Consider the following 27280-nt stretch of genomic DNA (forward strand, 5'->3'; position numbering starts at 1 on the left):
CAATATGAAACATTACTCATGGTTAAGTTGACTCTTTCTATGTCCAAACATGATTTGTTTCCTGTATAATATGATTAAACTTTTAGAAGGCCAACAAAGGACATGAGATGAAGTGGGATTAAGACCCCTTCTGCATCCCTCCCTTTCTCAACAATTTAGTCCTAAAGCCATTATAGGTGAGAGTAAGGCATCTACAGATATAGGGCAGAAATGGGGTGCAGGTGGGGGTCTGATGGCTCTGCATGGGTGTAAATTTAGATTACAGACAAGTTGCAAAGACAAGGGGAGAGAGTTCCCAAATGGCATTTGTTCAGTTTCCTCTTATGTTAACATTTTACTCCAGCCAAGGTGCGGAGGATCCACCCTTCAAGGGGTGGGTCGGCCTGGGGGAACCTGAGCTGAGAAGAGGTAAGAAGAACATAAGCTCAAAGGAAGGGGATGGTGGTCAAATTGAAAATTAGTTGCATACAAGGAAATTAGATATGTCAGGGTTGATGAAAGTCAAGTTTCTCACTGCCCAAAAAAGGAGGTTACAAAAGTGGAAAAGGAAAAGACTAGAGTAAACCTGTGGTCTTAGAATTGGTGATATTAATAAGAATTCATGATTTTCAAGGTATAAGGATGGAGATGTGTGCATATGGTGTCTATATTCCCTAGCTTTGTCCACAGAGAGAGCTTGAGAGCAGTGAAACTCCAGTAGCAACGAACACACCTAATACCCAGAGGTTCGATAGTAAATACCATTCTTCACTGAAAGAAAATAGAACTTCCAGTTTCAGACATTATTCTAAAGCAAGAACTGATCTGGCATCCAGTGGTGTATACTCAAGAATATTCATTGTGAGGTGCCTGGCTGTCTCCATAGAGCATGCAATTTTGACCTTGGGGTTTAAGTTTGAGTTCCAAATTGGGTGCAGAGATTACTTAAAATAAAATCTTAAAAAAAATAACATTATTCAATGCAATATGGCTTGAGTTAAATACTGGAAACAACCCATATATGTAGCTATGTAAGTATGGCACTTACAGACAATGGGATCTTTCACAGTCATTTGAAAAGAAGAATATGGATCTATGTTCCTCAGCATGGAGGTTTCCATTATATATTATTGTAAAGATAAAAAGCAGCATTTATAGTGTTGGGTACCCCAAAATTGGGTACCCCAATAATGGGTCCATGATTAAAGGAGCGAGACTGATACAAAGCAAAGGTCAAGCAAAGCTTTATTTTGCGCCAAGCATCAGGAATCAGACCAACCGTCAAACAGACCAGTCGGGGCCGCCCCTACAGAGAGATCGATCCCTCCCTGTTTTCCAGACTAACTTTTATAGAGCAAAGGCCATGTGGTTGGGCCTGGCCACACACAGGTGGCCAATGAGATTGTAACACACAGAGGAAACTCCACAGTGATGCTACGTGACCAATTGAATTACAATTTATCCTAGTAGACATTTGAACCAGCCTATCACCTAGTTCAGAATTGGCACCCAAAAGGTGCCCACAGGGTGGGGCCCATATTCCTTGGTAGCTAGGGAGTCAGTATGCACCCCCACTGATTGAATACCTCCACCTGGCCTGACCCACCCTTGTATTTGGACTTTGTTACCTGGGACTGGTTTCCCAGACTTGCTTTTAAATAAGTTCCCCTGGTGGGGGCAAGGTCAATTTAAGCTTTACAGCAAAATGGCAGTTCAACCGGGGTGGGGCTGCTCTGGCCGAATAGGCCCTTACAGTAGTATGAATCTTATTTATACATAATTGCATGTTTACATGTATTTTTACATAGGGATAAGTGGAATGATGTTCACCAAAATAATAAAAGGGGTTATCTCTGGATAGGTGGGGTTTAGGATTTGATTAACTTTCTTTTTTAAAAAAGAAACTTGAAATTTGGAAATAAATTTAGATTATAATAAAGTTACAAAGACTGTGGAGAATTTCCAAATGTCCTCACCCGATTTTCTCTAATGTTCATATGTTATATCAACTGTGATACATTTGTGAAAATGAAGAAGTTAACAATTAACTAATTCATTCTGATTTTACTAGTTTTTCTGTTAAAGTGCCTTTTCTGTTCTAAAATTGTATCCAGGATTCCTGCACTGCATATAGTCATCATGTCTCTTTGGTCTCTTCTGGTCTGTGGTAGTCTTTTCTCGTTTTTCATGACCTTGACAGTTTTGAAGAGTTCTGCTCAGATATTTTATAAAATGCTCTTCAATTTGGGTTTGTCTGATGTTTTCCCCCATGATTATAGTAGAGTTGTGGGTTTTTGGAAGGATACTACAGAGATAAAAGGTCCTCATCACATCATTTTAGGGGGCACATGATATCAACATGACATCACCAGTGATGTTTACCTTGGTCAGTTGGTTAAGGTGGTGTCTGCCAGTTACTGTTTTTCTTTTTCCATACTCTATTCTCTGGAAGTAAATCACTAAGCGTAGCCCTAACTCAAGTGGAGAAGAATTAAGCTCTACCTCCTAGTGTCCGTTATATACATGTATTATATAGAATTCTTCTGTAGGGAGAATTTGTCCCTTCTCCCCAATTTATTCATTCAATCATTTATTTTTATCAGCATCAGTGCGTGTATATTTATTTGATACTTTGGGTTGTAATCCAGCATGGTGTTATTTTGTTGCTTAACTATCTCCAGCTTTGGCCACTAGGGTCTTCCAGGTTGGTTCCTCTGTTCCTTTGACTGCCCTCATCCTATTGTTTTTTAGCGACTTACGGGGAAGGCAAGTTATTGCTTGAAGTTTCTACCAATATTATCTTCACGGTTAGAAAAGCATCAGTTATTTTCACTTAAAATTTGGCCACTACTTTGATATTCTACCAACCAATTTCTGCTTGTTTTTTAAGTACTTGGTAAAGAAAATAAGAAAGCAAAGAACAGTTTTTTGTAGAAATTGCACTTCGGTGGCTGTTTGTAAATGGTAAGTAAAGTGATAGTAAATGGAATGAACTGTAATAGTTTTCAAATGTTTGGGTGTTAGGTTCGTTAAAAAAAATTTCCAGGGCAGAGGTTCCCATTAATCATTCAGCAATGCTGATTGCACACCTGTGGCAGGCTGTGGGAAGACAAAAATCAAGGGGAGGAGGCATGATTTAGGAGGCGGATTATGGAAGGTAAGTATGCATTTGAGTAAGAAATTCTTTCTGTACCTAGGGTAGTGTTAGACCTTGAGGACAGAGTTAAAACAATACTTACACTCTTGAGAAAGGGTGCAGGTTACAGTCAAGGGGACAGCCCAAAAGACATCATATCCAATCAAGCTGCGGGAGTGCTCTGGGAGGAAGCTGTAGTAGTAATCGCAACAGCAAACCCTTATTATGAATCCAGTATTCTTGCAAACCTTACTTCTCTTCTATAAAGCAGCTGCTATCATTACCATAGTGCAGAACCGAGGCGCACAGAGTTCACACAACGCCCCCTGGCCAACACAACGGGGAATGAGCTGAGACTGGAACTCTGGCTACCCATAAACGAGGCGACTTTTGAAAGAGAAGGCGCCTCTCGCCCAGTGCTAGCGGATTCTATTACCACATTCCCTTGCATTTTTCCCTCGTTAGGTTATGTGTCTTTTTAAAAGCGTATCATTTCATCCACATTGCAACACTAAGGCAGCTCAAGCCCCAGTGGAGTAGCACTAAGGGACTTCCAGAAAGTGAAGGGACGTGCCGAAGCGATTACCGCCCCGGGGAGGCTGCCACAGGTTGTAGCGCCCACTCCCCACCCCCCAAACTTTGGACACCCACTGGGGAACCTCCAGTATCCCACTCCTGACTGCCGCAGCTATTTCGGATTCGGGGATCCTATTTTCGGGAAGGACCTCTTCCGGCAGTACCGGAAGTCCGTCGGGGACCTTTTCGGGGACGGACTGATGGGCTGACAGATTTTGTCCCGGGCCCGCAAGGTGATCTCCGCTTTTCCTCAGAGTCGGGTCGCCCAGGGCCCAATGTAGCAGCGAAGTGAGTGGGGTTCCCTTGCCGGGTCGTCCCGGGAGGCGTGTATTGTTGGCCTGAAGTGGCAGTGGCACCGGCTATAAACCCTGAGCGATCGGAAGCCTTTCTGCGAGGGCTTTAATCCCGGCGGGACCCCTCCTCTGGCGTAGCGAAAGCTTTATTCGGTCGGGAGCGGCGGACTAGCTCCCGCTTCCCGCGAGCCCGGCATGCCCAGGGCCCAAGGTTTCCCGGCCCGGGTTCCAGGCGAAGTTTTCGCCGGGTTCGAGGGCCGTCGTTTTTCTACAATGACTTCTTTTTACCTTTCAGATAAATTCCAAAGCTGACAGCTCCTACCTTAAGCCGTTTCCACTAACGCAGCTACGGGTTTGTAGCATCTCTTTTCGGGTTCCGTGATGAGGAGAGCCTGCCTAGCTGCGAAAGAACGGCGAATTGGGAGTCAGCCTGTCTTCTCGGCCTGTCATTAACTGGTGGTATGACCTTGGAGAAATCTTTTTGACCTCTCTGGACTCTTCATTTTCCTTTTCTATGAAATGAGGAGCTTGGAATAAGTAGCAAGTAAGGTTCCTTCCAGTTTTCACACCTGCATTATCCGCCCCCCCGCCCCCCGCCCCCCGCCCCGCAGTGTGTTTTTCAGTTATCTGTCTGTGCTTTGGTTAGTCTCCATGTAGTGCTTTTCTTTCCATTCTGCTAATTTATGCCCGTGCTACATCTGGTTTTAGGCTTATTAAAATTCTTTTTCTAAGAGGAATGAATCTCTTTACTTCTTAGGCCAGGGACATGTACCTAAGTAAGATTTTTTAAAAATGTGCTATTCTTGAGGTGTTTCATGTGCCTAAGAATCTTCTATTGGAACTTTTAAGAACAGTAAATTCTGAAGGAAGGGACTCTGGCTCATTAAACTTTGAATCAGCATCCTCAAATGTAATGTCTGGAAGGTGGTACTCAAGAAATGTTGAGGAGAGAAACTGTACATTTTACATTATTTTAGTGGCTCTTTAAAAACTGAAAAGCAAAGCTGTAGAAATGCAGTACTGAGAGTGGAAAGACAACTCAAGGAGAAAATAACTATACTCCTGAGTTCTGAACTACACTATTAAGTTCTGTTGCAATTTTCTCCTAGGTAACTCTTCTTTTGTTACAAGAATAACATTCAAAAGGCATTATTCAATAGATATTTATTAGGCGCCTTCTTCCCACTCTAATCTTTTTTGGGGGAGGGGGAGGTTGGAAGAGGGAAAAATATTGAGGCTTGAAAGATAGTTCCAAGTAGAGATAGCATATGCAAGGATTCAAAAATTAGATGACAAGCCATCAGAAATTACAGGGGGGTCAGAGATAGCTCCGAGATAGGAGGGAGGGGACTGTAACAGTAACAGATGAAGTGAGAGGTTAGCAGAGGGCAGATAATGAGTCTTTATTTAGCATGTTTTCGTTAAGGGGGATAATGGCCAGCCACTGGAGGGTGTTTAACAAAGAGCTGATAAGTTCAAAATTGCGTTTTAGAAAAGTCACTCTAGTTGTGATCTGGTTAGTTGATGTTTCAAGAATGAAAAAAAAATCACTTTGTAAATTGTATTTCAGTTCTGTTGTGGTAGGAACATCAACAATAATGATCGTTAACATCTACAGAGTAGTTAGTATGAAATTCCGTCTCCCTGAATTAGCCAAGAGTTCTTTCAGGGCGAGAATCTAGCTGAACTTATGGTTGTAACTCTAGCACAGTGTTTTTCATGGAGTAGAAATCCACTTAATATTTGCTAACTTGATTTTCATATTAACCAAGATATTATTTTAAAACTTTCTCCAGGGGAAACATGAACCAGAAGATACTGAAATTGGAGAACTTGCTACGATTTCACACTGTCTTTAGGCAGCTGCACAGCCTGGGTCAGAGAAGGTTAGCACAGTGGAATCATGTGTTTTCATCTGCTTACCCGGTGTGGACAGCTCAGCTCTGCATTCGGCCCTGGCAAACAGACCCGCTCATTGGAGCGGCTTTATCTCAATATAGGCTTCTAGTAACAAAGAAGGTAGTTATAGATTTCTATCAGTTACTATATTATTTGGTCTGAGGTGAATTATTATATTATCTTATTTTATATATATATATTTGTATAAATATATATATTATATTATTTGGGTATATTGTCATTATAGAATTTTATTCCTTAATGCTGGACTCCAGGCAGTAAATCTTTGTGAAGAAGGCACGTTCTAGTTTGTTATTCATTAATGCTGATGAATTTGATTACTTGGAAATTAGTATATAATAGTGGAGTAGGAGTATAGGACAGTAAATTTTAATCTAAGGTTTAACTACTTATGGGACTGTTGGTAGAAATAGGAGTTGTTATTGTGGTAGATATTCCAGAATAAATCTATATTGTCACTTAAAGTTTTTTCTTTTTCCTTCTGTATGCATCCTGAATTTTTAATAGGAAGAAAGATCACGGAAATCTCAGTTATTTTCAACAAAATCCAAAAAGGAGGTGGAGGTATGGATTGGAATGACTGTTGAGGAACTGGCTAGAGCAATGGAAAAAGACATAGGTGGGTCAGATAATTTTGTAAGGAAAAATATAGGAAATGGAATACTTACATTTTTATTTGCAATGAGACTGAAGATATTCAAAGATGAAAATTAGACTGATGGTTTAAAAAGATGTTAAATCATTCCAGTATTTTTCACTTTAGGTCATAAACTCTTAATTAGTTTCTTGTCTCTTTACCAGCCAAATATAGTTCTCTAAAATTTTGCTTTTAATAAAAGTGAAAAAGATTTTCTTATCTGCACTACCCCTTCTTTCTCAGAAATTCTGTAGGCTTTTAGAGTAAGTCCAGAGAACGATTTTGGGCTGAGGTACTGTATACTTAACTTTCCTTTTGTTGTCTGTAATTTCTGATTTTCTTTTTTCACTCATTGTAACAATATCTGTAGTGCCAGCAGAAAAATATTTTTTTTAAGATTGTATTTATTCATTTGACAGAGATCACAAGTAGGCAGAGAGGCAGGCAGAGAGAGAGAGAAAGGGAAGCAGGCTCCCTGCTGAGCAGAGAGCCTGATGCGGGGCTCAATCCCAGGATCTAGGATCGTGACTCGAGCTGAAGGGAGAGGCTTTAACCCACTGAGCCACCCAGGCGCCCCCAGGAAAATATTTTTAATAGTAGCTTTTTTCTTTCTTTCTTTTTTTTTTAAAAAAGATTTTATTTATTTATTTATTTTGAGAGAGAGAGATCAGAAGCAGGCAGAGAGAGAGGGGGAAGCGGGCTCCCCAGCGAGCAGAGAGCCTGATGTGGGGCTTGATTCCAAGACTCTAAGATCATGACTTCAGCCAAAGGCAGAGGCTTGAACACTGAGCCACTCAGGCGCCCCTTAATAGTAACTCTTAATAATACTATTTTGTTTATTTTATTGTCATTTTTAAAAAATTCCTTCATTGCACTGTTGGTGTATTTATTACTAATTTAGGATTATTGGAACAAAATTTGAGTTCTCATTATTAACTAGCATTACAATTCAGTACATGGGGCAGCTAGGTGGCTCATTCGGTTAAGCATTTGCCTTTGGCTCAGGTCATGATCCCAGGATTCTGGAATCAAGCCCCACCTCAAGCTCCCTGCTCAATGGGAAGTCTGCTTCTTCCTCTGCCTTTGCCCTCTCCCCCAGTTTGTGTGAAGCATGTTCTCTTTCAAAAACAAATAAATAAAATTTAAAAAGATAACAGTAAATAAGAAATAGCCTGTTATTGTAGCAAAATAAAGTGACAAGGCAGACTCTTGGAAACACAGAAAAAAATAATAACTCATATTATTGAGCTATTGTACCAGTACTTTATATATATTAACTCGTGTAATTCTCACAATGCAATACAGGTAGATGTAATCATTACCCCCATTTATAGGTTGAGAAACTGAGGCATGGAAAAGGTAAATAATTCCCACAGTATGTGGTAAAGTGAGGATTTGAACTCAGAGTATGGCTACATAGACCATACTGTTTTTCACAGACCAAATTATCTCTCAAGAATTGTTATTTTGTAAATTACAGCAGAGCTAGAATTTTAACACATTTCCCTTCTGAAAGTGTTATTACTCTTTGTACATGTACATCCTTACAGAGTAATAGAAAATTCACCCAGTCTTGGGGGGCCTGGGTGGCTCAGTGGGTTGGGCCTCTGCCTGCAGCTTGGGTCATGATCTCGGGCTCCTAGGATCGAGCTCTCTGCTCAGTGGGCAGCCTGCTTCCCCTCTGTCTGCCTGCTTCTCTGCCTACTTGTGATATCTCTCTCTCTCTGTCAAATAAATAAATATAATCGTTAAAAAAAAAAAAGGAAAAAAAATTCACCCAGCCTTGCATTTTTAAAACTTTGCAGTTTGATTATATAATCTGTTTATTTAAAAAACTTCAAGAGAACAAATACATATGGCTCTATCATTGAGTTTTTCCAAGGAAAACTGTATTGATATAATTTTATAAATAATATTGGTAATAGATGTGACTTTTTAAAAACTTTTATTACTGGCAATTTTTGTATATATATGAAAGCAGAAGGAATGGAAAATAAGCATAATATATGCATAAGCTAGTGACAGTTATTAATCTATCAGTGCATAAATATTTCTGTATTTATCACTTAAAGATGAGGATTCTTTTTTTTTTTAATCTGTTTATTTATTTTAGAGGGGGGGAGAGAGAGAGAGAGAGAAGGCTACACAGGTATGGGGAGAGGCAGAGGGAGAGGGAAAGAGAATCCCAAACCAACTCCCTACTGAGCTGGGGGCCTGAGGCGACTCTATCCCAGGACCCATGAGATGATGGCCTGAACTGAAATCACAAGGCAGATGCTCAACTGACTGAGCCACAAAGGCTCCCTGAGGATTCTCTTTTTTTAAACATTGGCTGTCCCACCCCCACACATAACTGTAATAATCCTTTTATACTGCCAAATAATTAAAAGATAAATTTAATCCTATGGATAGATGCTCTAGACCCAAAACTTATATGCCATGATTTAAATAAAAGTTACCTATTCGAAGTTTATTTAATATTATATTTGCATCTCATTTGAATTAAAAATGGTAATAGTTTTGGGGCACCTGGGTGGCTTAGTTAAGTATGCGACCCTTGATCTCAACTCATATCTCAATTTCAGGGTCATGAATTCAAGCCTTATGCTGTACTCCATGCTGGGTATGGAGCCTACTTAATTTAACTACTGCATTAGCAACGTAAGGAGATTTTTTTCCTCCCCTGGGTCAATTAAAATAACTTAAGATGTAATATTTCTGGTTGAAATGCTTTGGGCACTTTTCTATTTGTAAATGTTTAAGTCTTGGATAAAGATAAAATAATATGTACTACTCAATGCATTTTTTTAAAGGTTTTATTTTTTTATTTGACAGAGATCACAAGTAGGGAGAGAGGCAGGCAGAGAGAGAGAGGAGGAAGCAGGCTCCCTGCCAAGCAGAGTCTTGATCCCAGGGGACCCTGATATCATGACCCGAGCCGAAGGCAGAGGCTTAACCCATGGAGCCACCCAGACACCCCTACTCAATGCATTTAATATAGAGGGAAAGAGATTATCTCTGTGTAAGCTACTTTCAAAAGTTTAGGATAACATTGAAAGACTAGTTACTGGTATTAGGGGTTTTAGCATTATTAGAAATAGAATTATACTGGGGCACCTGGGTGGCTCAGTGGGTTAAGCCGCTGCCTTCGGCTCAGGTCGTGATCTCAGGGTCCTGGGATCGAGTCCCGCATCGGGCTCTCTGCTCAGCAGGGAGCCTGCTTCCCTCTCTCTCTCTCTGCCTGCCTCTCTGCCTACTTGTGATTTCTCTCTGTCAAATAAATAAATAAAATCTTAAAAAAAAAGAAATAGAATTATTATAATTTATATGTTTAGAGTTTTATTGTTCTCTGAGTGCATATCCATATAGATCATTTGCACCATATTCTTTTAAAATGTGCTTTCTTGGGAAAGTATGTGATGGGGATATACATAGGAAAGGGTTTCTTGGCATTATTACAGGGTAGAATCAGTGATGTGTGGGTCTGGTTTGCACCAGATTTGGGGCCGATTGCTAGCCTGAGGAAGTATGTGAGCCGGTAAACACAACCATTACAAAAATTAAATCATAAACAAAGGTATTATTCATCAAATCCCTTCACTCCTAATTATTTTACTGCATTTTACTATTTTCTGTGTTCTTGAGGTTATTTACGTCCATGTACCTATATGGTGGGAGTACAATATAACAGTGTGCTACTGCCCATCTCTTTCTATCTATCTCTGTGTTTAGTGACTTCGTGTTGGTAGCTGAAATCAACCATGGTGGGAGTATTTGCACTATGGAACTTGAGAAATGCTGTAATAATGAAAGGTTTTTTCTTTTTTTTTTGGAGAGTCTTGTGAGTAAACCTTTACCTGCACACTAGTGAATAGGATATTCTTTTTGAATTGTGTTCTACTTATTTGAGGATCCCTTTCTTTCACATCTGTTTCTTGAAATATATATACATTTTTAAAATTTTTTTTAAGGTTTTATTTATTTGATAGACAGAGATCACAAGTAGGCAGAGAGGCAGGCAGGGAAGGAGGGAGGAAGCAGGCTCCTTCCTGTGCAGAGAGCCCAATACAGGGCTTGATCCCAGGACTCTGGGATCATGACCTGAGCTGAAGGCAGAGGCTTTAACCCACTGAGCCACTCAGGCGCCCCTTGAAATATATATTTAAAGGGTAATTGAAAGTCTAGAAACATAAAACTATTTATCATCATCACAGATACATTAATTTATTATCTACAGGGAAATATGACAAATGAAAACAAAGTACATTAAGTAGAATGCAAAAAAGAATAACAAGTAAATATTTTTCCTGTATTTCAAGACTTTCTGGACACCCTAAATAGGTACATAAATGAATAAATAAGTTACATGTGTTGTGTTTATTCTGAGACACTCTGTGTGTGTGTGTGTGTGTGTGTGTATGTGTGTGTGTATACACATACAATTGATCCTTATTATTTGGGGATTTTTTTAAATTTATTTTTTATTTATTTTCGGCATAACAGTATTATTTTTTCAGCACACCCAGTGCTCCATGCAATCCATGCCCTCATAATACCCACCACCTGGTACCCCAACCTCCCACCCACCTGCCACTTCAAACCCTTAGATGTTTTTTAGAGTCCATAGTCTCTCATGGTTCACCTCCCCTTCCAATTTCCCCCAGCTCCCTTCTCTCTAACTCCCCTTGTCCTCCATGCTATTTGTTATGCTTATTTGGGGATTTTTTTTATTACCGAATTCTCTAAAATGTATTTATAGCCCCAAATCAATATTCAGAATGCTTTTGCAATCATTCCTGGACATGCGTGGAGCAGCGAAAAGTTTGAATTGCCCAATCACACATTCCTAGCTGAGGTTCAACAAAGCAACTTTTGCCTTTTGCTTTAGCTCTTATGCTGTAAACAAGCATCATTTTGTGGCTTATTTAATGTCATGTTTTCACATTTTTGTCCTTTTTGTTGATTTTGCGGATGAAGATGGCTCCTGAGCATAGTACTGAATGAAGTGCTGTTTGGTGTTACTAACTTGCAAGAAGGCCATAATGTGCTTTACAGAGAAAATACATGTGTTAGATAAACTATGTTCATGTACTGGGTTTCGTGCTTTTGGCTGTGAGTTCAGCATAACTGAATTAACAGTATGTATTAAGTAAGATATCTTGAAACAGAAACACATAATATGTATTGATTAGCTAATGAAGATGTGATTGGGAACTGGAAGAACCTAACCTTGTATTTCCCCTTGGAGTGATGGTTTAGTAGTTTTTTTTTTTTTTTTTTTTAAATTTACTTGACAGACAGAGATCACAAGTAGGCAGAGAGGCAGGCAGAGAGAGAGGAAGGAAAGCAGGCTCCTGCTGAACAGAGAGCCCGATGCGGGACTCGATCCCAGAATCCTGGGATCATGACCTGAGCCGAAAGCAGAGGCTTAATCCACTGAGCCACCCAGGCACCCGGTTTAGTAGTTTTTAATTCAGTATTTGTGATGGGTTTATAGAACATACCCACCGTGAATAATGAGAATTGACTATATATACATACACATTTATATATGCATGACATGTGTAACTACACGTTTTCAAAGAACTAGGCTGTGATAAACTGCTCAGTATAGATGTATACAACCTGTAATGTTTTATTGGTAGCTCAGATGATTCTTATGGTACATAAATATTCAAATATTTATGAATGCAGCAATGTCAATATAGATGAATCATATTTTAAAGATTAATTTCTTTCACCTTGTTTATGATTTGTTAACATTAGAGGAGCAGCTTATATAATTGTTCTTTTCATTGAGTGTATTGTTCATATTTAGACATTTATTAATAGAGGTCACTTTTGTGAACATTTAATTCATGATCCTAAAAGGCCTTCTCTCTTCCACCCAGATTGTATATATGAAGCTTTAATGAACACTGCTATTGACTTAGATTCACTAGAAGCACACTCACGTTTAGATGAAGTCTGGATCAAAGAAGTAATTAAGAAGGCGGGGATGAAGTTAAAATGGAGCAAATTAAAACAGGACAAAGTCAGAGAAAATAAAGATGCTGTAAGAAGGTAAAACTTAACCCCATATATTGGTGGAAGGAAACCACATAGTTTTATTCACACTTTATAATGGAAAGATACACCTTAAAATTTTTTTGCAGTTAAATTGATGTGGAATATAGATTAAATTTTTCTTCAAAGTGTTTAAAATATTGGAAAGTATATTCATGTTATAAAACTCTGAGGGTTATATTTCTTAGTTAACTGAGTGTGTATATTGATCCTGAACTTAAACCTCTTATTGAGTCTTATTGAATCTTAAAAATCCTATTGTTGTGAAGATGCCAACTGTACATGGGCAGTCATATATTTTGCTGTAGGTCATTGCATTTATGGAAGAGGAAGATACTTCTATCTATTCAAATCTGAATGTTGGGTTTTATTATTAATGGTAGTGCACAGAGATGACTGCAAACCAATTTACTGGCTATAAAGATATTTAAGAAATGAAACTCCTTTGCTGTTAATTGTAGGCCTCAGGCAGATCCAGCTTTATTAACCCCAAGGTCCCCAGTTGTTACTATAATGGGCCATGTTGATCATGGGAAAACGACGTTACTTGACAAACTGCGAAAAACTCAAGTGGCAGCAATGGAAGCTGGAGGCATCACTCAGCACATTGGTGCCTTTCTTGGTATGGACACACATTATCTTACAATGTGCCTGGGACCCCCACATACTATTTTCTTAAACCAAGTGTCACAGTATGAGATAGACAAACTCAAAAGGGAAGCCTAGAGCTTCAAGCCATTGGTCTAATGAAATATAGAGCAGTTGGTTAATAAGGCTTATTTTGTACATTCTATAGGAAGAAAATGATATTACCTTTTTCATCCTGGCTCATTCTTAGTTTGCTTTAATGAGGCTACAGTTCTTCAGTGCTAGTTTTTGATAACGTTGCTAACGTTGCTAGTTTTTGATAACGTGCTACTATTTATTGAGCACCTAGCAAGTGCCCAGCACTGTGGTGAGCACCTTATTTATATGCCTTATCTTTTTTATCTTGACAACAACATCACGAGGTAGGTATTGATATTCTTACTTATAGATAAGGATGCTGAGGCTTGTGTAGATTAAGTTACTTGTTCAGGGTACCCAGCTAGTAAGTGGCAGAGCCAGGATTTACACTCAAGGCTGGGTTTGGGCTCAAATTCTAAGCTCCTAACCATATACTAAATAGCATTTGTTGCTGAGTGTAGTTGTGCAGCTGATGTTTGCTCATGAAGGGGAGACTGCCTATTAACTATTGCTCTGTTCTCCAGAATCAATACATACCAGTTGGTTTTTTATGAAAAGTGTATTCTAGAAAGAGTTTTAGTTTGAAATTATTACATGAAAGGAAAACCCTAAAGGTTTCAATGCTTTGTTACTTTTCAGTGTAAAATGATGATCTGTATTGTTCCTGTTAAGATTAATGGAAAGAATAAGTCATTTTAAGAATTGTTGATTCTGTTTGATAATTTCACATGTATTTCTTTGTATTAAGAAAGTACATATTTGAGTCCTCAGTGTTCTTGGGTTTCTGTTTCCACAGTCTCTCTGCCTTCTGGGGAAAAGATTACCTTTCTGGATACTCCAGGACATGCTGCTTTCTCAGCAATGAGAGCCAGAGGTGCTCAGGTCACTGACATTGTCATATTGGTTGTAGCTGCAGATGACGGAGTGATGAAACAAACTGTAGAATCTATTCAGCATGCCAAAGATGCTCAAGGTACCGTGTGGTTGACTTTCGTATATCAGGAAAGAAGTTGCTATTTTTTTTTTTTTTTAAAGGGTTCTACTTAAAGTCGTTCTTTTGGGATGCTTTACATGGAGCTCATATAATCTTTCTGGCAATCCCAGGATTATTACAGCTATTTACCAATAGGGCTCAAAGACAGTTGAATTGTTTTCCCACAGACATAACTACTAAGAAGAGTGTAGTAGGATTCAACTGGGTATGTGGGATCACAAATACAGTCCATCCGATACTGTTTCCTTACTTGGCATGGTGTGAGAATGTAATGGCTTCCAATGACATTTTAAAAAATTTTTATCATGGAAGTTTTAAACAGTTACAGAAGTAAGGACAGAATAATGAACTTCTATGTATCCATCACCTAAATACATTAGGAGTTGCAAAGTGGTGATATTCTATTATTCCTTGTTCATATATTGTCCAGAATTCTCGGAATGGAACTTTTCAGGGCGCCTGGGTGGTTCAGTCATTTAAGTGTCTGCGTTTGACTCAGGTCATGATCTTGAAATCCCAGGATAAACTCTCAAGTCTGGCTCCCTGTTCAGTGGGGAGTCTGCTTCTCTCCCTCTGCTCCTTCCCCTACTCATGCTTGCTTGCTCTCTCAAGTAAGTAAATAAAATCTTTAAAAAAAAAAAAAAGTAAAGAGAAACTTTTCCTTCATATGCTTGAAATAAGTCCTTATTTGGTCAAAGGTATAAAATTGAAACTTTTAGAAAATCACTTAGGTATCTTCTCCCTTGCTTCTTCATTTAAAAACTTTAGTAATAGCCACTCCCTCCACACGCTTACTTTGTACATTCATTCTTACTCTGATATGACCCTACACCCACTGAGAAAATAACTGCTCTCTTGAGAAAATGTACCTGATGAAGCATGCATCACATTCCCCTAGGTTTGTTGGCACGAGAAAATTTTCCATATTTGGAATCTGGTCTTCTAGTTTCCAGTGTTACTTTTGCCTTTTTAATTTTTCAAAACTGCCTTAGCGTAATGGACTATGTTCATAGTGATTCTAGGGAATATAACAAAAAGAGGAAGGTGATAAATTTGCTGGGGATTTGCATAAAGCAGGTAGTTGAGATAGGATGAATTTCTTACATCATACTTTTTTTTTTTTAAGATTTTATTTATTTATTTGACAGAGATCACAAGTAGGCAGAGAGGCAGGTAGAGAGAGAGGAGGAAGCAGGCTCCCTACTGAGCAGAGAGCCCGATGCCGGACTCAATTCCAGGACCCTGGAATCTGACCTAAGCTGAAGGCAGAGGCTTTAACTCACTGAACCACCCAGGCACCCCTACATCATACTTTCTATACCTGTTCTCTTGTCGCTGTTAAATTCCAGTTCATTTATACAGAATGTACTTTTTCATAATAGTAGCTTGTGGATTGTATGACTTTTTTGTTTCTGTTTTCAATTTCCCTTCTTTTGATACCTGAGGAAATTGCAAAGTTGATTCCCAACCAGAGAATTATCTCATAGCATTTTACGCAATTTCACTAATGTGAGGGTGTGTTTAATATTGACAAGTAGATTATAAGATTATTTGGCTCATTCATTAAGCAAACATTTATTGAGACTCTACTATGATACTCAGTGAGTATGTATGAATAAAGAATTGCTGTAAATCCTAAAAGAAAGTTTATAATAATGCTACTTAGTTTCACCTCAGAATACAATGTTGGGCTTTAACTGACTTAATAGCTAGTTGCAGATGATCTAGTGTTTTAGAATTGGATTAAAATCTTCTCTTAATTTTTTTTTTTTTTTGGCCTGGAGATTATCTTCAGTGTAGTTGCTGATAATTACATTTAGGTTAAAAGGTAGGCTTTTCTCTACCCAAAATGCTGCTTTTTGTTTGGTTGGTTTTTATCATCTTAGGAAGCTGTTCTTAATTCAGAATCTGCTTATAATGATAGTTTTGACATCTCACATCCAGAATCCTCCTTTATGTGCAGAAGGCAGAGTAAAGGGGATCTAAAGCACGTTTTTGTTTGTTTGTTTGTTTGTTTGTTTTTTAGATCTGTCTTTTAGCTTAGTACATCTACTGAGTAAAGAGAAAGCCAGAAAAATTTGGTGTCTCACTCTCAATACCTGGCTTTGAAAGTGTCTTCATCTGCACTCTTTTTAACTCTCTTTTAGTTCCTCTCGTCCTTGCCATAAACAAATGTGACAAAGCTGGGGCTGATCCTGAAAAAGTGAAAAAAGAACTGCTAGCTTATGATGTGGTCTGTGAAGATTATGGCGGTGATGTCCAAGCAGTGCACATCTCTGCACTCACGGTAAATGTAGGCAGCTCAGAGATGATGTGTCCAGATGGGCCTGCTGTACCTAATGCACAAAGTGCCCCAAAACAGCATCTTGACACATAGCATTTGTGTTGTTTAGAAGTCCTCTGTAGTACTAGGCAAAGCTGGTATCATCACCTTGCTTTGGCAGATCCCCAGTCCAGGGTTACACAGCTGAATACTGTCCAGTTGAAGTCCATACCTAATGCTTTTCTTATTATGAGATACATAGAATGAGAACAAATGGCAAATGTGAGGATAGGGTTACAGTAAGCTGCTAAAGACCTTTTTAAACAGAAATGAAATCCAATTTGTAATAAAAAGTTCTTGTTTCTATAGTGGAAAAAATACAGGTTTAGGGCATTTAAGGGAGATTTAAACAAAAACTTCACTAATACAAAGATTAAACATTTGGGTTCAGTTTGTTGTTACTGATTAATTCAATGTTTCTGTGAATTAAATTGCTGTAAGTTTATGTTATTTATGAGGAATTCCATTGTCTTCTCAATGATCAATTATTATTTTATGATTAAAAAACACCAGGGAAGCTGAGTATCTGCTGTATGACAGCATTTTCCAATTCTCTTATCCTGTACAGGTTGCTGCTAAGTGACATTTCCTTTTTTGTCCATTCTTGCCATATTCCATCATTTGTACATAATATACTTTTTTTTCTCCTTATTCACTGAAGGATGGTACTATATTTAGCTACCTTCCTCTAGTTACGTCTCATTTTATCTTTAATTTTCCTAAATGTGTTACGTCTAAGATGCTTAGCAATCATGCCTTCACTAATAGTAAAGCCATGCCTGTTTTTCTCTGAAACTCATAAAATGCTACCTTGCATTGTTATCTTTCGATTCTACCCCGATTGCTTTTGTACTCTTGAAAGCCATGTGGCAAGACTAAAACATTTGAAGGCATGGTCACCTTTTCTCCCCAGGTACCAGGAGATGAGTAGATAAATGTAAAGCTGCTTAGCCACACTTGGAGTCAGGGCAGAGATGATTTCTGTGGAGTGGAGGAAATTGGGAGGGAGTGGCAGGAAGTAAGATGAGGCCTTCTTTTCCAAGTAGAGATAGAGGACACTTCATGCAAAGAAATACCCTAGCTCTGCTTTTCAGGACAGGATTTTGTAAATTGGAATAAATACTAGTAATAAGTGGATAGGTGAGCAAGTTATTTTATCAGCTTTGCTTACACTTGTCCCATTGTTTTATACTCTGAAAACTGAGCAATCTCTTAGCTGACACAGAGAATGGAAAAACCCCTTCCCTGTCAGTTTCATCTCCACATAATCAGATGTGTGATCTTGGAGCCGTAGAAAGCATAGAAACATAGATCATTAAAGGTGAAACAATCCTCTAATCTAGCTTCCTCGTTTTACAATTGAGGAAAAGAGATCCAGTGGGTGATTACAGAGTATGTCTTTAAAGCCTGGGTCTGGTTCATACTTTTTCTCCTTAGTTATTTAATAAGAGTAAGTAATGTTTGATATACTTATTTCACAGCATTCTTAAGTTGATCAAATGAAATAATAGATGTGAAAGCTTGTTCAGTTGGATAAACTTCAAATGTAAAGTAGCATTGTAAAGAAAGAGACATGGAGGAGAGAGAATGAATGAATGAATGAATGAATGAAGCATATGTTTATGAAAGGGTATTAAAGAGCACACTAGTGGCCATTCTTCCTTGAAAGATCTGTCCCTGGATCAGGTTTTCTTGCTTTACCTTCTTTTGTTCTTTCTTCTCTTTCTTTCCTCCCTCTCTCCCTTTCTCTCTTCCTCCCCTCCTCCTTCCCTCCTTTCCTTGCTTCCTTTCTAATTGGATAATTCATGCTTTTAATGCTTAAAGAGAAATGTATAATAAACTGTAAAGAATTGTTTGGCTTTCTGACCTTGGTATATAAATTTACAGATAATATTTTATTATTGTATGTTAACACCTTTTTTTTGTTAAAGGGTGATAATCTGATGGCTTTGGCAGAGGCAACGGTTGCTTTGGCAGAAATGTTAGAATTGAAAGCAGACTCCACTGGGCCAGTAGAAGGAACAGTAATAGAATCTTTCACAGACAAAGGAAGAGGGTAGGACTTTAAAAATTCTTGCTTTTTAATAATTTTGTTTCATTGTTTTTATGACTTGATTATATAACAGTATATTATTTTTATTGTTAAACATGAACAATATTTTTTCTTTTTATTTAAAGATTTTATTTATTTATTTGACAGAGAGACACAGTGAGAGAGGAACACAAGTAGGGGGAGTGGGAGAGGGAAAGTGGGCTTCCCACCAAGCTGGGAGCCTGATGTGGGGCTCGATTCCAGGACCCTGAATCATAACCTGAGCTAAAGGCAGATGCTTAATGACTGAACCACCCAGGTGCCCCATGAACAATATTTTCAAAGCATTTGCTTTGAAAAGCATTTTGTTGCACTAGCACATAAAACAAAAGATATAGTTATTAGTAGACCATAGCAACTATCTCTCTGTATCTACTAGTTACATTTAGATGACATAAGTAGTTCAGTTTGAATTTTTTTTTCCCACTGACTTAACTGAATTGGTAAATAAAGCCTCATAGATCAACAAATAGGAATGAAATAGTAATTGTTGCATTTTAGGGTTCTTAGATTCTTTATGTCCTTCCCCATTAATATAATATATAAGAAGGTCTTAGGATTGCTCTTTTCTTTAATTTTTCTTCCTATCAGCAATATATTTATAAGTTTCACTGCTTAACAAATTAGTTACAGAAAGAGGATGAGGTTTCTGTCAGAGCACTCAGCTATCTGCACCCTCCACTACCATACGCTTATAAGAAATGGTTTAGTTTTTCCATTTTTCAAAAAAATTGTGATAAAAGAAGCATAACATTAAATTTACCATCTTAACAATTTTTAAGTGTATCGTTCAGTAGTATTAAGTATATTCACTCTGCTGTTCAACAGATCTCTAGAACTTTTTAATCCTGTAAAACTGAAACTGCATACCCGTGAAACACTAATTTCCTTTCCTTTCTTCCCCAGCACTTAGCTGTTCTTTCTGTTCTGTGTTTCTGTGATTTTGATTACTTTAGATACTGCATATGGGTGGAATCATACAGTGTTTGTCCTTTTTGACTGGCTTATTTCACTTAGCATAATGTCGTTGAGGTAGGTTCGTTCATGTTGGAGCATATGATAGGGCTTTCCTTCTTTTTTAAGCTGGCATAATTTTCCATTATATGTATATATTGCATTTTCTTTATTTTTCAGTTGATGGACATTTGGTTTGCTTCCACCTTTTGGCAATTAAGTAGAAATGTTTTTATAGTATGAAAGCCTGCATGGGAAGTGGGATTAACCCTGTGTGTACATAATATATGTATATATATATTTAAGTCTCATAAAGGTATCTTTGCTCTACTTAAGATAAGTGTTCTTACATCCTGCTTATGGCATTAAGAATATATACATTTCTTTTCATTTTAGTCCTGTTACTACAGCTATAATTCAAAGAGGAACTTTGAGGAAAGGCTCGATTCTGGTTGCTGGAAAGAGTTGGGCAAAAGTACGCTTAATGTTTGATGAGAATGGAAAAACAATCCATGAAGCCTGCCCCAGCATGCCAGTGGGAATTGTAGGCTGGAGAGACCTCCCTTCTGCAGGAGATGAAATTCTTGAAGTAGAATCTGAGGTATATCAAGCTAATTCCTACATATTAGATATGATAACAGTGGTTTTAAATATTAATCTCTAATGTTATACCAAATACGTATATTTATGTTAACAAATACTTTTAGGCTATAAGGGCCCGTGAGGGGGCCAGTAGTGCCATTTTAGATTTTGGCTATAGAATTTTTAAAAACTTGAGCCAATATTTTTAAATTAAATCATCTGTTACATTACAAAGCTCCCAGATTAAAGTTTTATATGTCTCTTGAAATTTATAAAATTAGTGGTTTTATGTATGAGTTAAGCTAAGCTAAGTTGGGGAAAAATATAATGCATAAATTTCTGGTTTCTATTTAGTTAAATAATGGCTGGTTTTTTTCCCTGTAAAGCCAAGGGCACGTGCAGTTGTTGACTGGAGAAAGTATGAGCTGGAACAGGAGAAAAATAAAGAGGATCTGAAAATAATAGAAGAAAAGCGAAAGGAGCACCAAGAAGCACATCAGAAAGCCCGTGAGAAGTATGGCAACATACACTGGAAGGAGAGATCCTTTCTAAAGTACCAAGAAAGAAAAGAACTAAAACCCTTGAAGGCAAAAGAGAAAGAAGAAAGGGATTCACACATTCTTCCTATAATTATTAAAGGTGACTTTGGAAAGATTGTACTTTAAAACTAATTTTTTAAATTTATGTATTTTTTCATTCTCACAATTTGGGCCATTAAATTTAAGCTAAAATTATTTTGGCATTTAGGGGTAGTGTGTGGTTTTTTGTTTTTGTTTTAAGATTTATTTATTTATTTGAGAGAGAAACTGAGAAAGAAGGGGAGGGACAGAGAAAGTAAAGCAGGCTCCATGCACATTGAGCTCGGAACCCAACACAGTCCTTGATCCCATGACCTGAGCCAAAGCCAAGCGTCCAATGCTTAACCAACTGTGCTATCCAGGTGTCCCAGGAGGAGATTTTTTTTTTTTTAAAGATTTTATTTATTTATTTGACAGAGAGAGAGAGATCACAAATAGGCAGAGAGACAGACAGAGAGAGAGATGAGGAGAAGCAGGCTCCCTGCTGAGCAGAGAGCCCCATGCGGGACTCGATCCCAGGCCCCTGGGATCATGACCTGAGCCGAAGGGAGAGGCTCAACCCACTGAGCCACCCAGGCACCCCTAATTGAGATATAATAGACATATAACATTATGTTAGTGTCTGTTATATAACATAATAATTTGATATTAGTATATATTGCAAAATGACCATCATCACAGTCTAGCTAACATCCATCATAGTACATAATTACAAAATTTTTTTTTCTTGTGATAAGAACTTTTTCAAGATCTCTTATAGCAACATTTAAATATGTAATATAGTATTACTAACTATAGTTGTTATACTGTATGTTACATCTCATGACTTACTTACTTTGAACTGGTTAAAAGTTCATGGTTAGAAGTTCATGCCTTTGCCCTCCTTCACTGTTTTTGCCCATCCCTCACTGGAGGAGATTTTAATAAACATTTTCCTTGCTGGTTTTGTTGTAAATGTACATTTGGTTCATATACTTTATTTAAAGTTAAATTTTAATTATAATGCTAAACCTAAATAAAAATGGATTTAGTGGTAAATGGCATTCCTATTATTGCTTTAAATAGGTTTTTGTCATTTCTGTGTCTTAATGCCTCTTAACACCAGTAATTTTAAACTTCTGCTGCATTTAGGTGATGTTGATGGTTCCGTTGAGGCCATTGTGAACATCATGGATACCTACGATGCTTCACATGAGTGTGAACTTGAATTAGTACATTTTGGTGTGGGTGATGTCAGTGAAAATGATGTTAACCTTGCTGAAACATTTCGTGGTAAGGATTCTCTTTGCTATTTGTTTAACTGTGTTCCCTAGAACACAGTGTGAACCATTTGCTTCTGTCTTTTGTTGCTTTTCTAGTCAATCTGCCATTTACCCTTAGAAGCATCCCCCTTCCTGCTGTAGTGGAGCCCTAATCATGGAGCTGAATGGAATGTGCACTGCAACCTTTGGGAACTCTTTGAAGTCTCATTAGTGTTTCTTGTTTTGTTGTTTTGTTTTGTTTTGTTTTTTGAAGATTTACTGTCCTCTACCCCCTCCCAATTCCCCACCTAATCCAAGGTTGGTTATCCTTTATTTAGACTTGAATGCTCTTAATACTGTAATCAGTCTCAAAAAAAAAAAAAAAAAAAATACTGTAATCAGTCTCTTCAACACTTCATCTTTTACTTTTGTCTACCTGTTTTTTGTTTATTGGTAATTTTACAAATCATATATCTTAGATTCAAAGCTGTTTTTAGCTTTAGTGTATGTGCTTGCAAAGCGAGCATTGTTTTTAGCTTTAAATGTCTAGAAGGCAGGGGGACTGTTTATTAGTTGAACTTATGATATACAGAAAGTACAAAAAGGTGACTCATGACTGTCATTTTAAGTCTATCGAGCAAAGCACCAACATTTTATTGAGTAATTAATGAATCTCTTAGAAAGGAGCTACTTCATGACTGGACTTGGTTAAAATTAGATGTTACCTGTACCACGGAAAAGGTATGTTTAGTAATGCTGGTTAATTCCAAGTATTTTCGAGGCACTGACTGGCCTACACTATACTATGAAATGTTGATAGTATGTTGAATGAATTCTTAATGATAAGGCTTTCAAGGTTTTTCTCTTAAGTAGTTTGCATTATTTTTTTTCACTTAAGGTAAGAGTGTTTTGCCTTTTTTTTTTTTTTTAAGATTTTATTTATGTGTCAGAGAGAGAGAGAAAGAGTGAGCACAAGCAGATGGAGTGGGCAGAGCGAGAAGCAGGCTCCCATCTGAGCAAGGAGCACTAAGTAGAACTTGATCTCAAGATCCTGGAATCATGACCTGAGGCAGACACTTAACAAACTGAGCCAACCAGGCGTCTCAACAGTGTTGTATTTTTTTATTCCCTCCAAAGTATTTGCAGTTAAATACATACTCCTTTTATTTATTTGAGAGAGAAAAAGAGTGTGTGTGAGCAGGGGGAATGGCAGGAGAAGAAGCAGAATTCCTGCAGAGGGTGGAGCTCCATCCCACCACCCTGAGATCATGATTAGAGCCAAAATTAAGAGTCAGACACTCAACCTGCTGGGCCACCCAGGTGCCCCTAAATACACGATTCTTTGGTAAAATGGTCAGCTCCATGGAAATTCTCTCATTTCTAAAATAACTCTTGAACTTTACCAATTAAGGTACTGTAATTGACCATCGTTTGGGCAACTGAATACTTATGAGTAATCCGCAAAATGTTGTAGACAATAAGATTATAATTTAGTAGTACAGTTATTAAAATAATGTAGTATTTCAGCCCTAATCATTTTTTCTTATTTCTGTGGTATAAAAATCAATGGCTTCCTCCACAGCACTATATATAATCTTTATTCCCCCCCCCATTCCAGTCTAATTTGTACTACAATTAGTTGTTGATGTCTAAATTTTAGGGCAAACTGCCTTGCATACTATGGGTACTTTTGTCTCTTAAATGGATGGATTTAAAAACCATAATTTTCCTTATTAAATGATAATTTATAAAATCTTGTCATTGATTTGAAAACTAATAGTGTTCATGAGAAAAAATTGTAGAATTTCTCATTTTCCCTACTTGCTTTTAATTTACATAGAAGGAAATAAAACTATTTTTTATAAGATTTTATTTATTAGAGAGAGAGAAGCTCAAGTTGCGGGGGTGGGGGTAGTGCTGTGGCAGAGAAAGAGGGAGAAACAGGCTTCCCGGTGAGCAGAGAGCCGGATGCAGAACTCAATCCCAGGACCCTGAAATTATGACCTGAATTGAAGGCAGACACTGACTGAGCCACCCAGGTGCCCTGGAAATAAAACAATATTTAGATTTGAGGTTTTGCTTGAAAGAAGTATTTAATGCTGTATTTTTGCTACTTTATTGATTGTATTTCTGCTTGCCAGGTGTTATATATGGCTTCAATGTGAATGTAGGCAATGTTATCCAGAAGTCTGCTGCAAAAAAGGGAGTAAAAATTAAACTTCACAAAATCATTTACCACCTGATTGAAGATTTGCAGGAGGAACTGAGCAGCAGATTGCCGTGCACTGTGGAAGAGCATCCAATAGGTGAGTGTTCACTGAATGTTGAACATTCATATCTTAGGTGCTGTAAATAGCACTTGAAAGCAAAGTTTAGGGGGAAATGTAGTTCACTGTTGAAATATCTTCACTGTTCCAATATATAGCCTGTGTTGTAGAAAAAAATGACTTACTATGGATCTGTTCAGTGAACTACATATGTATTATAAACACCTACCATCTGCGACATTGTGGTTCAGCCTTGAGGATACAGAGGCCCTAAAATTTAGACATCAACAACTAATTGTAGTACAAATTAGACTGGAATGGGGGGGGGGGGGATAAAGATTATATATAGTGCTGTGGAGGAAGCCATTGATTTTTGTCCTGGAAGCTGGCAGGGAAATCCACCATGAGAAGATAGTTTACTTTATGTTTGAGTACCACGTATTTAAAAACTTTCTTCTAGCATATCCCTTGGCCAGCTGGAAACCTAAATTTATCTGAGACTTACTGAACCATTTTATCTGTTCTAATGGTCCGGAGATTTTAGATATTTTTCTGACCTGTTAAACATTACGATAATTTTCAGTGAAAAAAATTAAGCTTGAGTCACAGAATTAGTATTCTTAAGTGGATATAAATTACCAATGGGGAGATAAAAATAAGTCAGCTAAAAACTTTTTTTTTTTAAGGATTTATTTGTCATAGAGAAAGTACACAAGCAGGGGGAACAGCAGGCAGAGGGAGAGGCAGGCTCCCTCCTGAGCAAGATCAATATGGGACTTGATCCCAGGACCCTGGGATCATGACCTGAGCTGAAGGCAGAGGCCCAACTGACCAAGCCACCCAGGTGTCCCAACAGATGATCTTTGAGAAAATATATTGAGGGACAGCTGAAAAGTGGGTTTTTATAGAATAGACAGTAGACTATAATCTTCTAATACATTTTATTCAGCTAAGAAAATGAATTCCACTTTCTTTTGTTTATTCTTTTGGCAAACATGTATTCTTGTGATGTTCTTTTCCAAGAAAACCCAGGGATTTCATGGTTTATTTGTTTTTTTAAGATTTTTATTTATTTGAGAGAGCCACTGTGCACGCAAGACTGAGAGGGAGAGGGAGAACAGGAGCGGGGGAGTGGGAGAGGGAGAAGCAGGCTCCCCACTGGGATGCGGGAGCTACATCCCAGGACCCTGGACCAAAGGCAGAGGCTTAACTAAGTAAGCCATCCAGGAACCCCTCATGTTTATGTTTCTAATAGTGGTCAGGAAAATAAAGTTGGCAGAATCAAAGAAAACTTGGATTTCTGTCTATGCACGAGTTTGTATTTTTCTCACTTTTAATTCTTGCCATGCAGAATATGTGAAATTATGTATTTCTTAGAATCTTTGTTTTCTGTGTACTTAATATTCTTTTCTTTTTTAAGGTGAAGCTTCTATACTAGCTACCTTTTCTGTAACAGAAGGGAAGAAGAAAGTTCCTGTGGCTGGCTGCAGAGTCCAAAAGGGACAGTTAGAAAAACAAAAAAAATTTAAATTAATCCGTAATGGAGATGTTATTTGGAAGGGTAAGCAACATCACAGTCTGTTCCTAATAGACATCAGATCCAGTCACCAAAACCTTATTCTGTATAACCATCTGAAATCTTTCACTCCCATATCCTTGTTCAGGCCATTCCTTCTTGGGAACTCAAACCTGTTCTTAGTGATGGGCTCCCTCCAAGTTCTAATAACCTATAATAATAATCCTAATAAATCAGTAATCTAATTTTCTAAGCTTCTAAAAATTGGCCCCAAAACTACCTTTCTAGCTGTGTTCTATACTTTTCTGCAGCACTGTATTTGCTTACTTCCTTTTGACCTTTTGCTTATAGTCTTTTGCTGAGTTTATCTCATTAAGTCCTGAATATGCCAGTCCTCTGCAAAGTTAGTCTCTCTTTGAAATGGGAAATTTAGTTATCTTTCACTGTAAACCCGGTCTTGTTTACAGCAAACCATTTTCCTTTGGATTTTCCATAGTATTTAGTTGTCATTTAACCTGGTAGAACAGTAACACTTAAGAATTTCAGTTTTAATTTCCTTTTAGTACCAGCTGTATAGCACTTAGTAGTTATTTATTTCTTGTTGAGTATATATGTACCTTGGATTTTTTTTGTTTTCTTAAGGTTCATTAAGCTCATTGAAACACCATAAAGATGACGTTTCAATCATCAAAACTGGAATGGATTGTGGTCTCAGTTTGAGTGAAGAAAAGATACAATTTCAAGTGGGAGATGAAATTATTTGTTATGAAGAAAAACAAGTTCCAGCCAAGAGTTCCTGGGATCCAGGATTTTAAAATTTTATTAAAAATGTAAACAATGGGGTGCCTGGTAGAGCATGTAACTCTTAATCCCAGGGTTCAAACCGTATGCTGGGCTGATTATTACTTAAATAAATTAAAAACTATAAACAAATGTCTTGATTTATTGTAGAGAGCAACTAGTTTTGCTTCAGTGAAGGTAAGAAAAATACCCTAGTACAGTATTACTCCAAATATTAACATGGATAACTTGTCAAAATACTACAGAAATAGGAAACCTTATTTGAGCATGACTCCAAGTAGAAATCCTGAAAATAATGGTGTGGTAAAAGGCAATTAATTATTGGTATGCCGTAGAATATAATCACTTTATAGTAAACTTCAAGTGCATGTTTTAGTTGAGTGGTATTAAGATAAGCAAACCTCCCTGAATTTAGTTATGGACAAAATATGGTGCCAAATACTTCCCCAAAACTTTATTTTTCAGTGTTAACACACTAGTGGACAAAGTGTTTAAAATTCCAAGATTTCACACTCAACATTGCAGAATGTTCCCTTGCTTGTAGATAGCATATATCCATCCCAGCCAAACCACCCAGGGACTCAGGATGTCTAATTTAC

The 27280-nt window shown here is 37.7% G+C and overlaps 1 protein-coding gene and 1 long non-coding RNA gene across 15 annotated transcripts; one reads left to right on the forward strand and one right to left on the reverse strand.

The window, feature by feature from the left end:
- Window positions 1–3856: 3856 nt before the first annotated feature.
- MTIF2 (mitochondrial translational initiation factor 2) lies at window positions 3857–26813 on the forward strand. Of its 14 annotated transcripts, none has more exons than XM_082743591.1 (15): window positions 3857–3924; window positions 4280–4528; window positions 5781–6003; window positions 6412–6523; window positions 12433–12604; window positions 13069–13229; window positions 14130–14306; window positions 16475–16614; window positions 18582–18706; window positions 20093–20297; window positions 20665–20917; window positions 21988–22128; window positions 24239–24403; window positions 25785–25925; window positions 26523–26813. In XM_082743591.1, the coding sequence occupies exons 3-15, from the start codon at window positions 5788–5790 to the stop codon at window positions 26693–26695; spliced, it is 2181 nt and encodes a 726-aa protein (XP_082599717.1). In that variant the 5' UTR covers window positions 3857–3924; window positions 4280–4528; window positions 5781–5787; the 3' UTR covers window positions 26696–26813. The 14 variants fall into 14 exon arrangements, with proteins under 14 accessions (XP_082599717.1, XP_082599715.1, XP_082599720.1 ...); XM_082743589.1 differs by having other exon boundaries at window positions 3868–3979; XM_082743594.1 differs by having other exon boundaries at window positions 3868–3979; window positions 5781–5870.
- On the reverse strand, window positions 23012–24232 carry LOC309870971. The gene is made up of 2 exons (XR_014314910.1): window positions 23765–24232; window positions 23012–23681 (listed from the first exon to the last, which is right to left on the reverse strand). It is a non-coding gene; the product is annotated as an uncharacterized lncRNA (long non-coding RNA).
- Window positions 26814–27280: the final 467 nt, after the last annotated feature.

Source organism: Mustela nivalis (genome assembly GCF_964662115.1).
Source record: "Mustela nivalis genome assembly, chromosome: 8".
NCBI lineage: Eukaryota > Metazoa > Chordata > Mammalia > Carnivora > Mustelidae > Mustela > Mustela nivalis.

What these genes read in the sequence shown, in the direction of transcription:
- MTIF2 (XM_082743588.1), top strand. Translation starts at nt 5,788, where the DNA reads ATGAACCAGAAGATACTGAAATTGGAGAACTTGCTACGATTTCACACT. An exon ending in AATAAAGATGCTGTAAGAAG is followed by an intron (nt 12,605 to 13,068) that starts GTAAAACTTAAC and finishes TGTTAATTGTAG; the next exon opens with GCCTCAGGCAGATCCAGCTT. An exon ending in TTCTTGAAGTAGAATCTGAG is followed by an intron (nt 20,298 to 20,664) that starts GTATATCAAGCT and finishes TTCCCTGTAAAG; the next exon opens with CCAAGGGCACGTGCAGTTGT.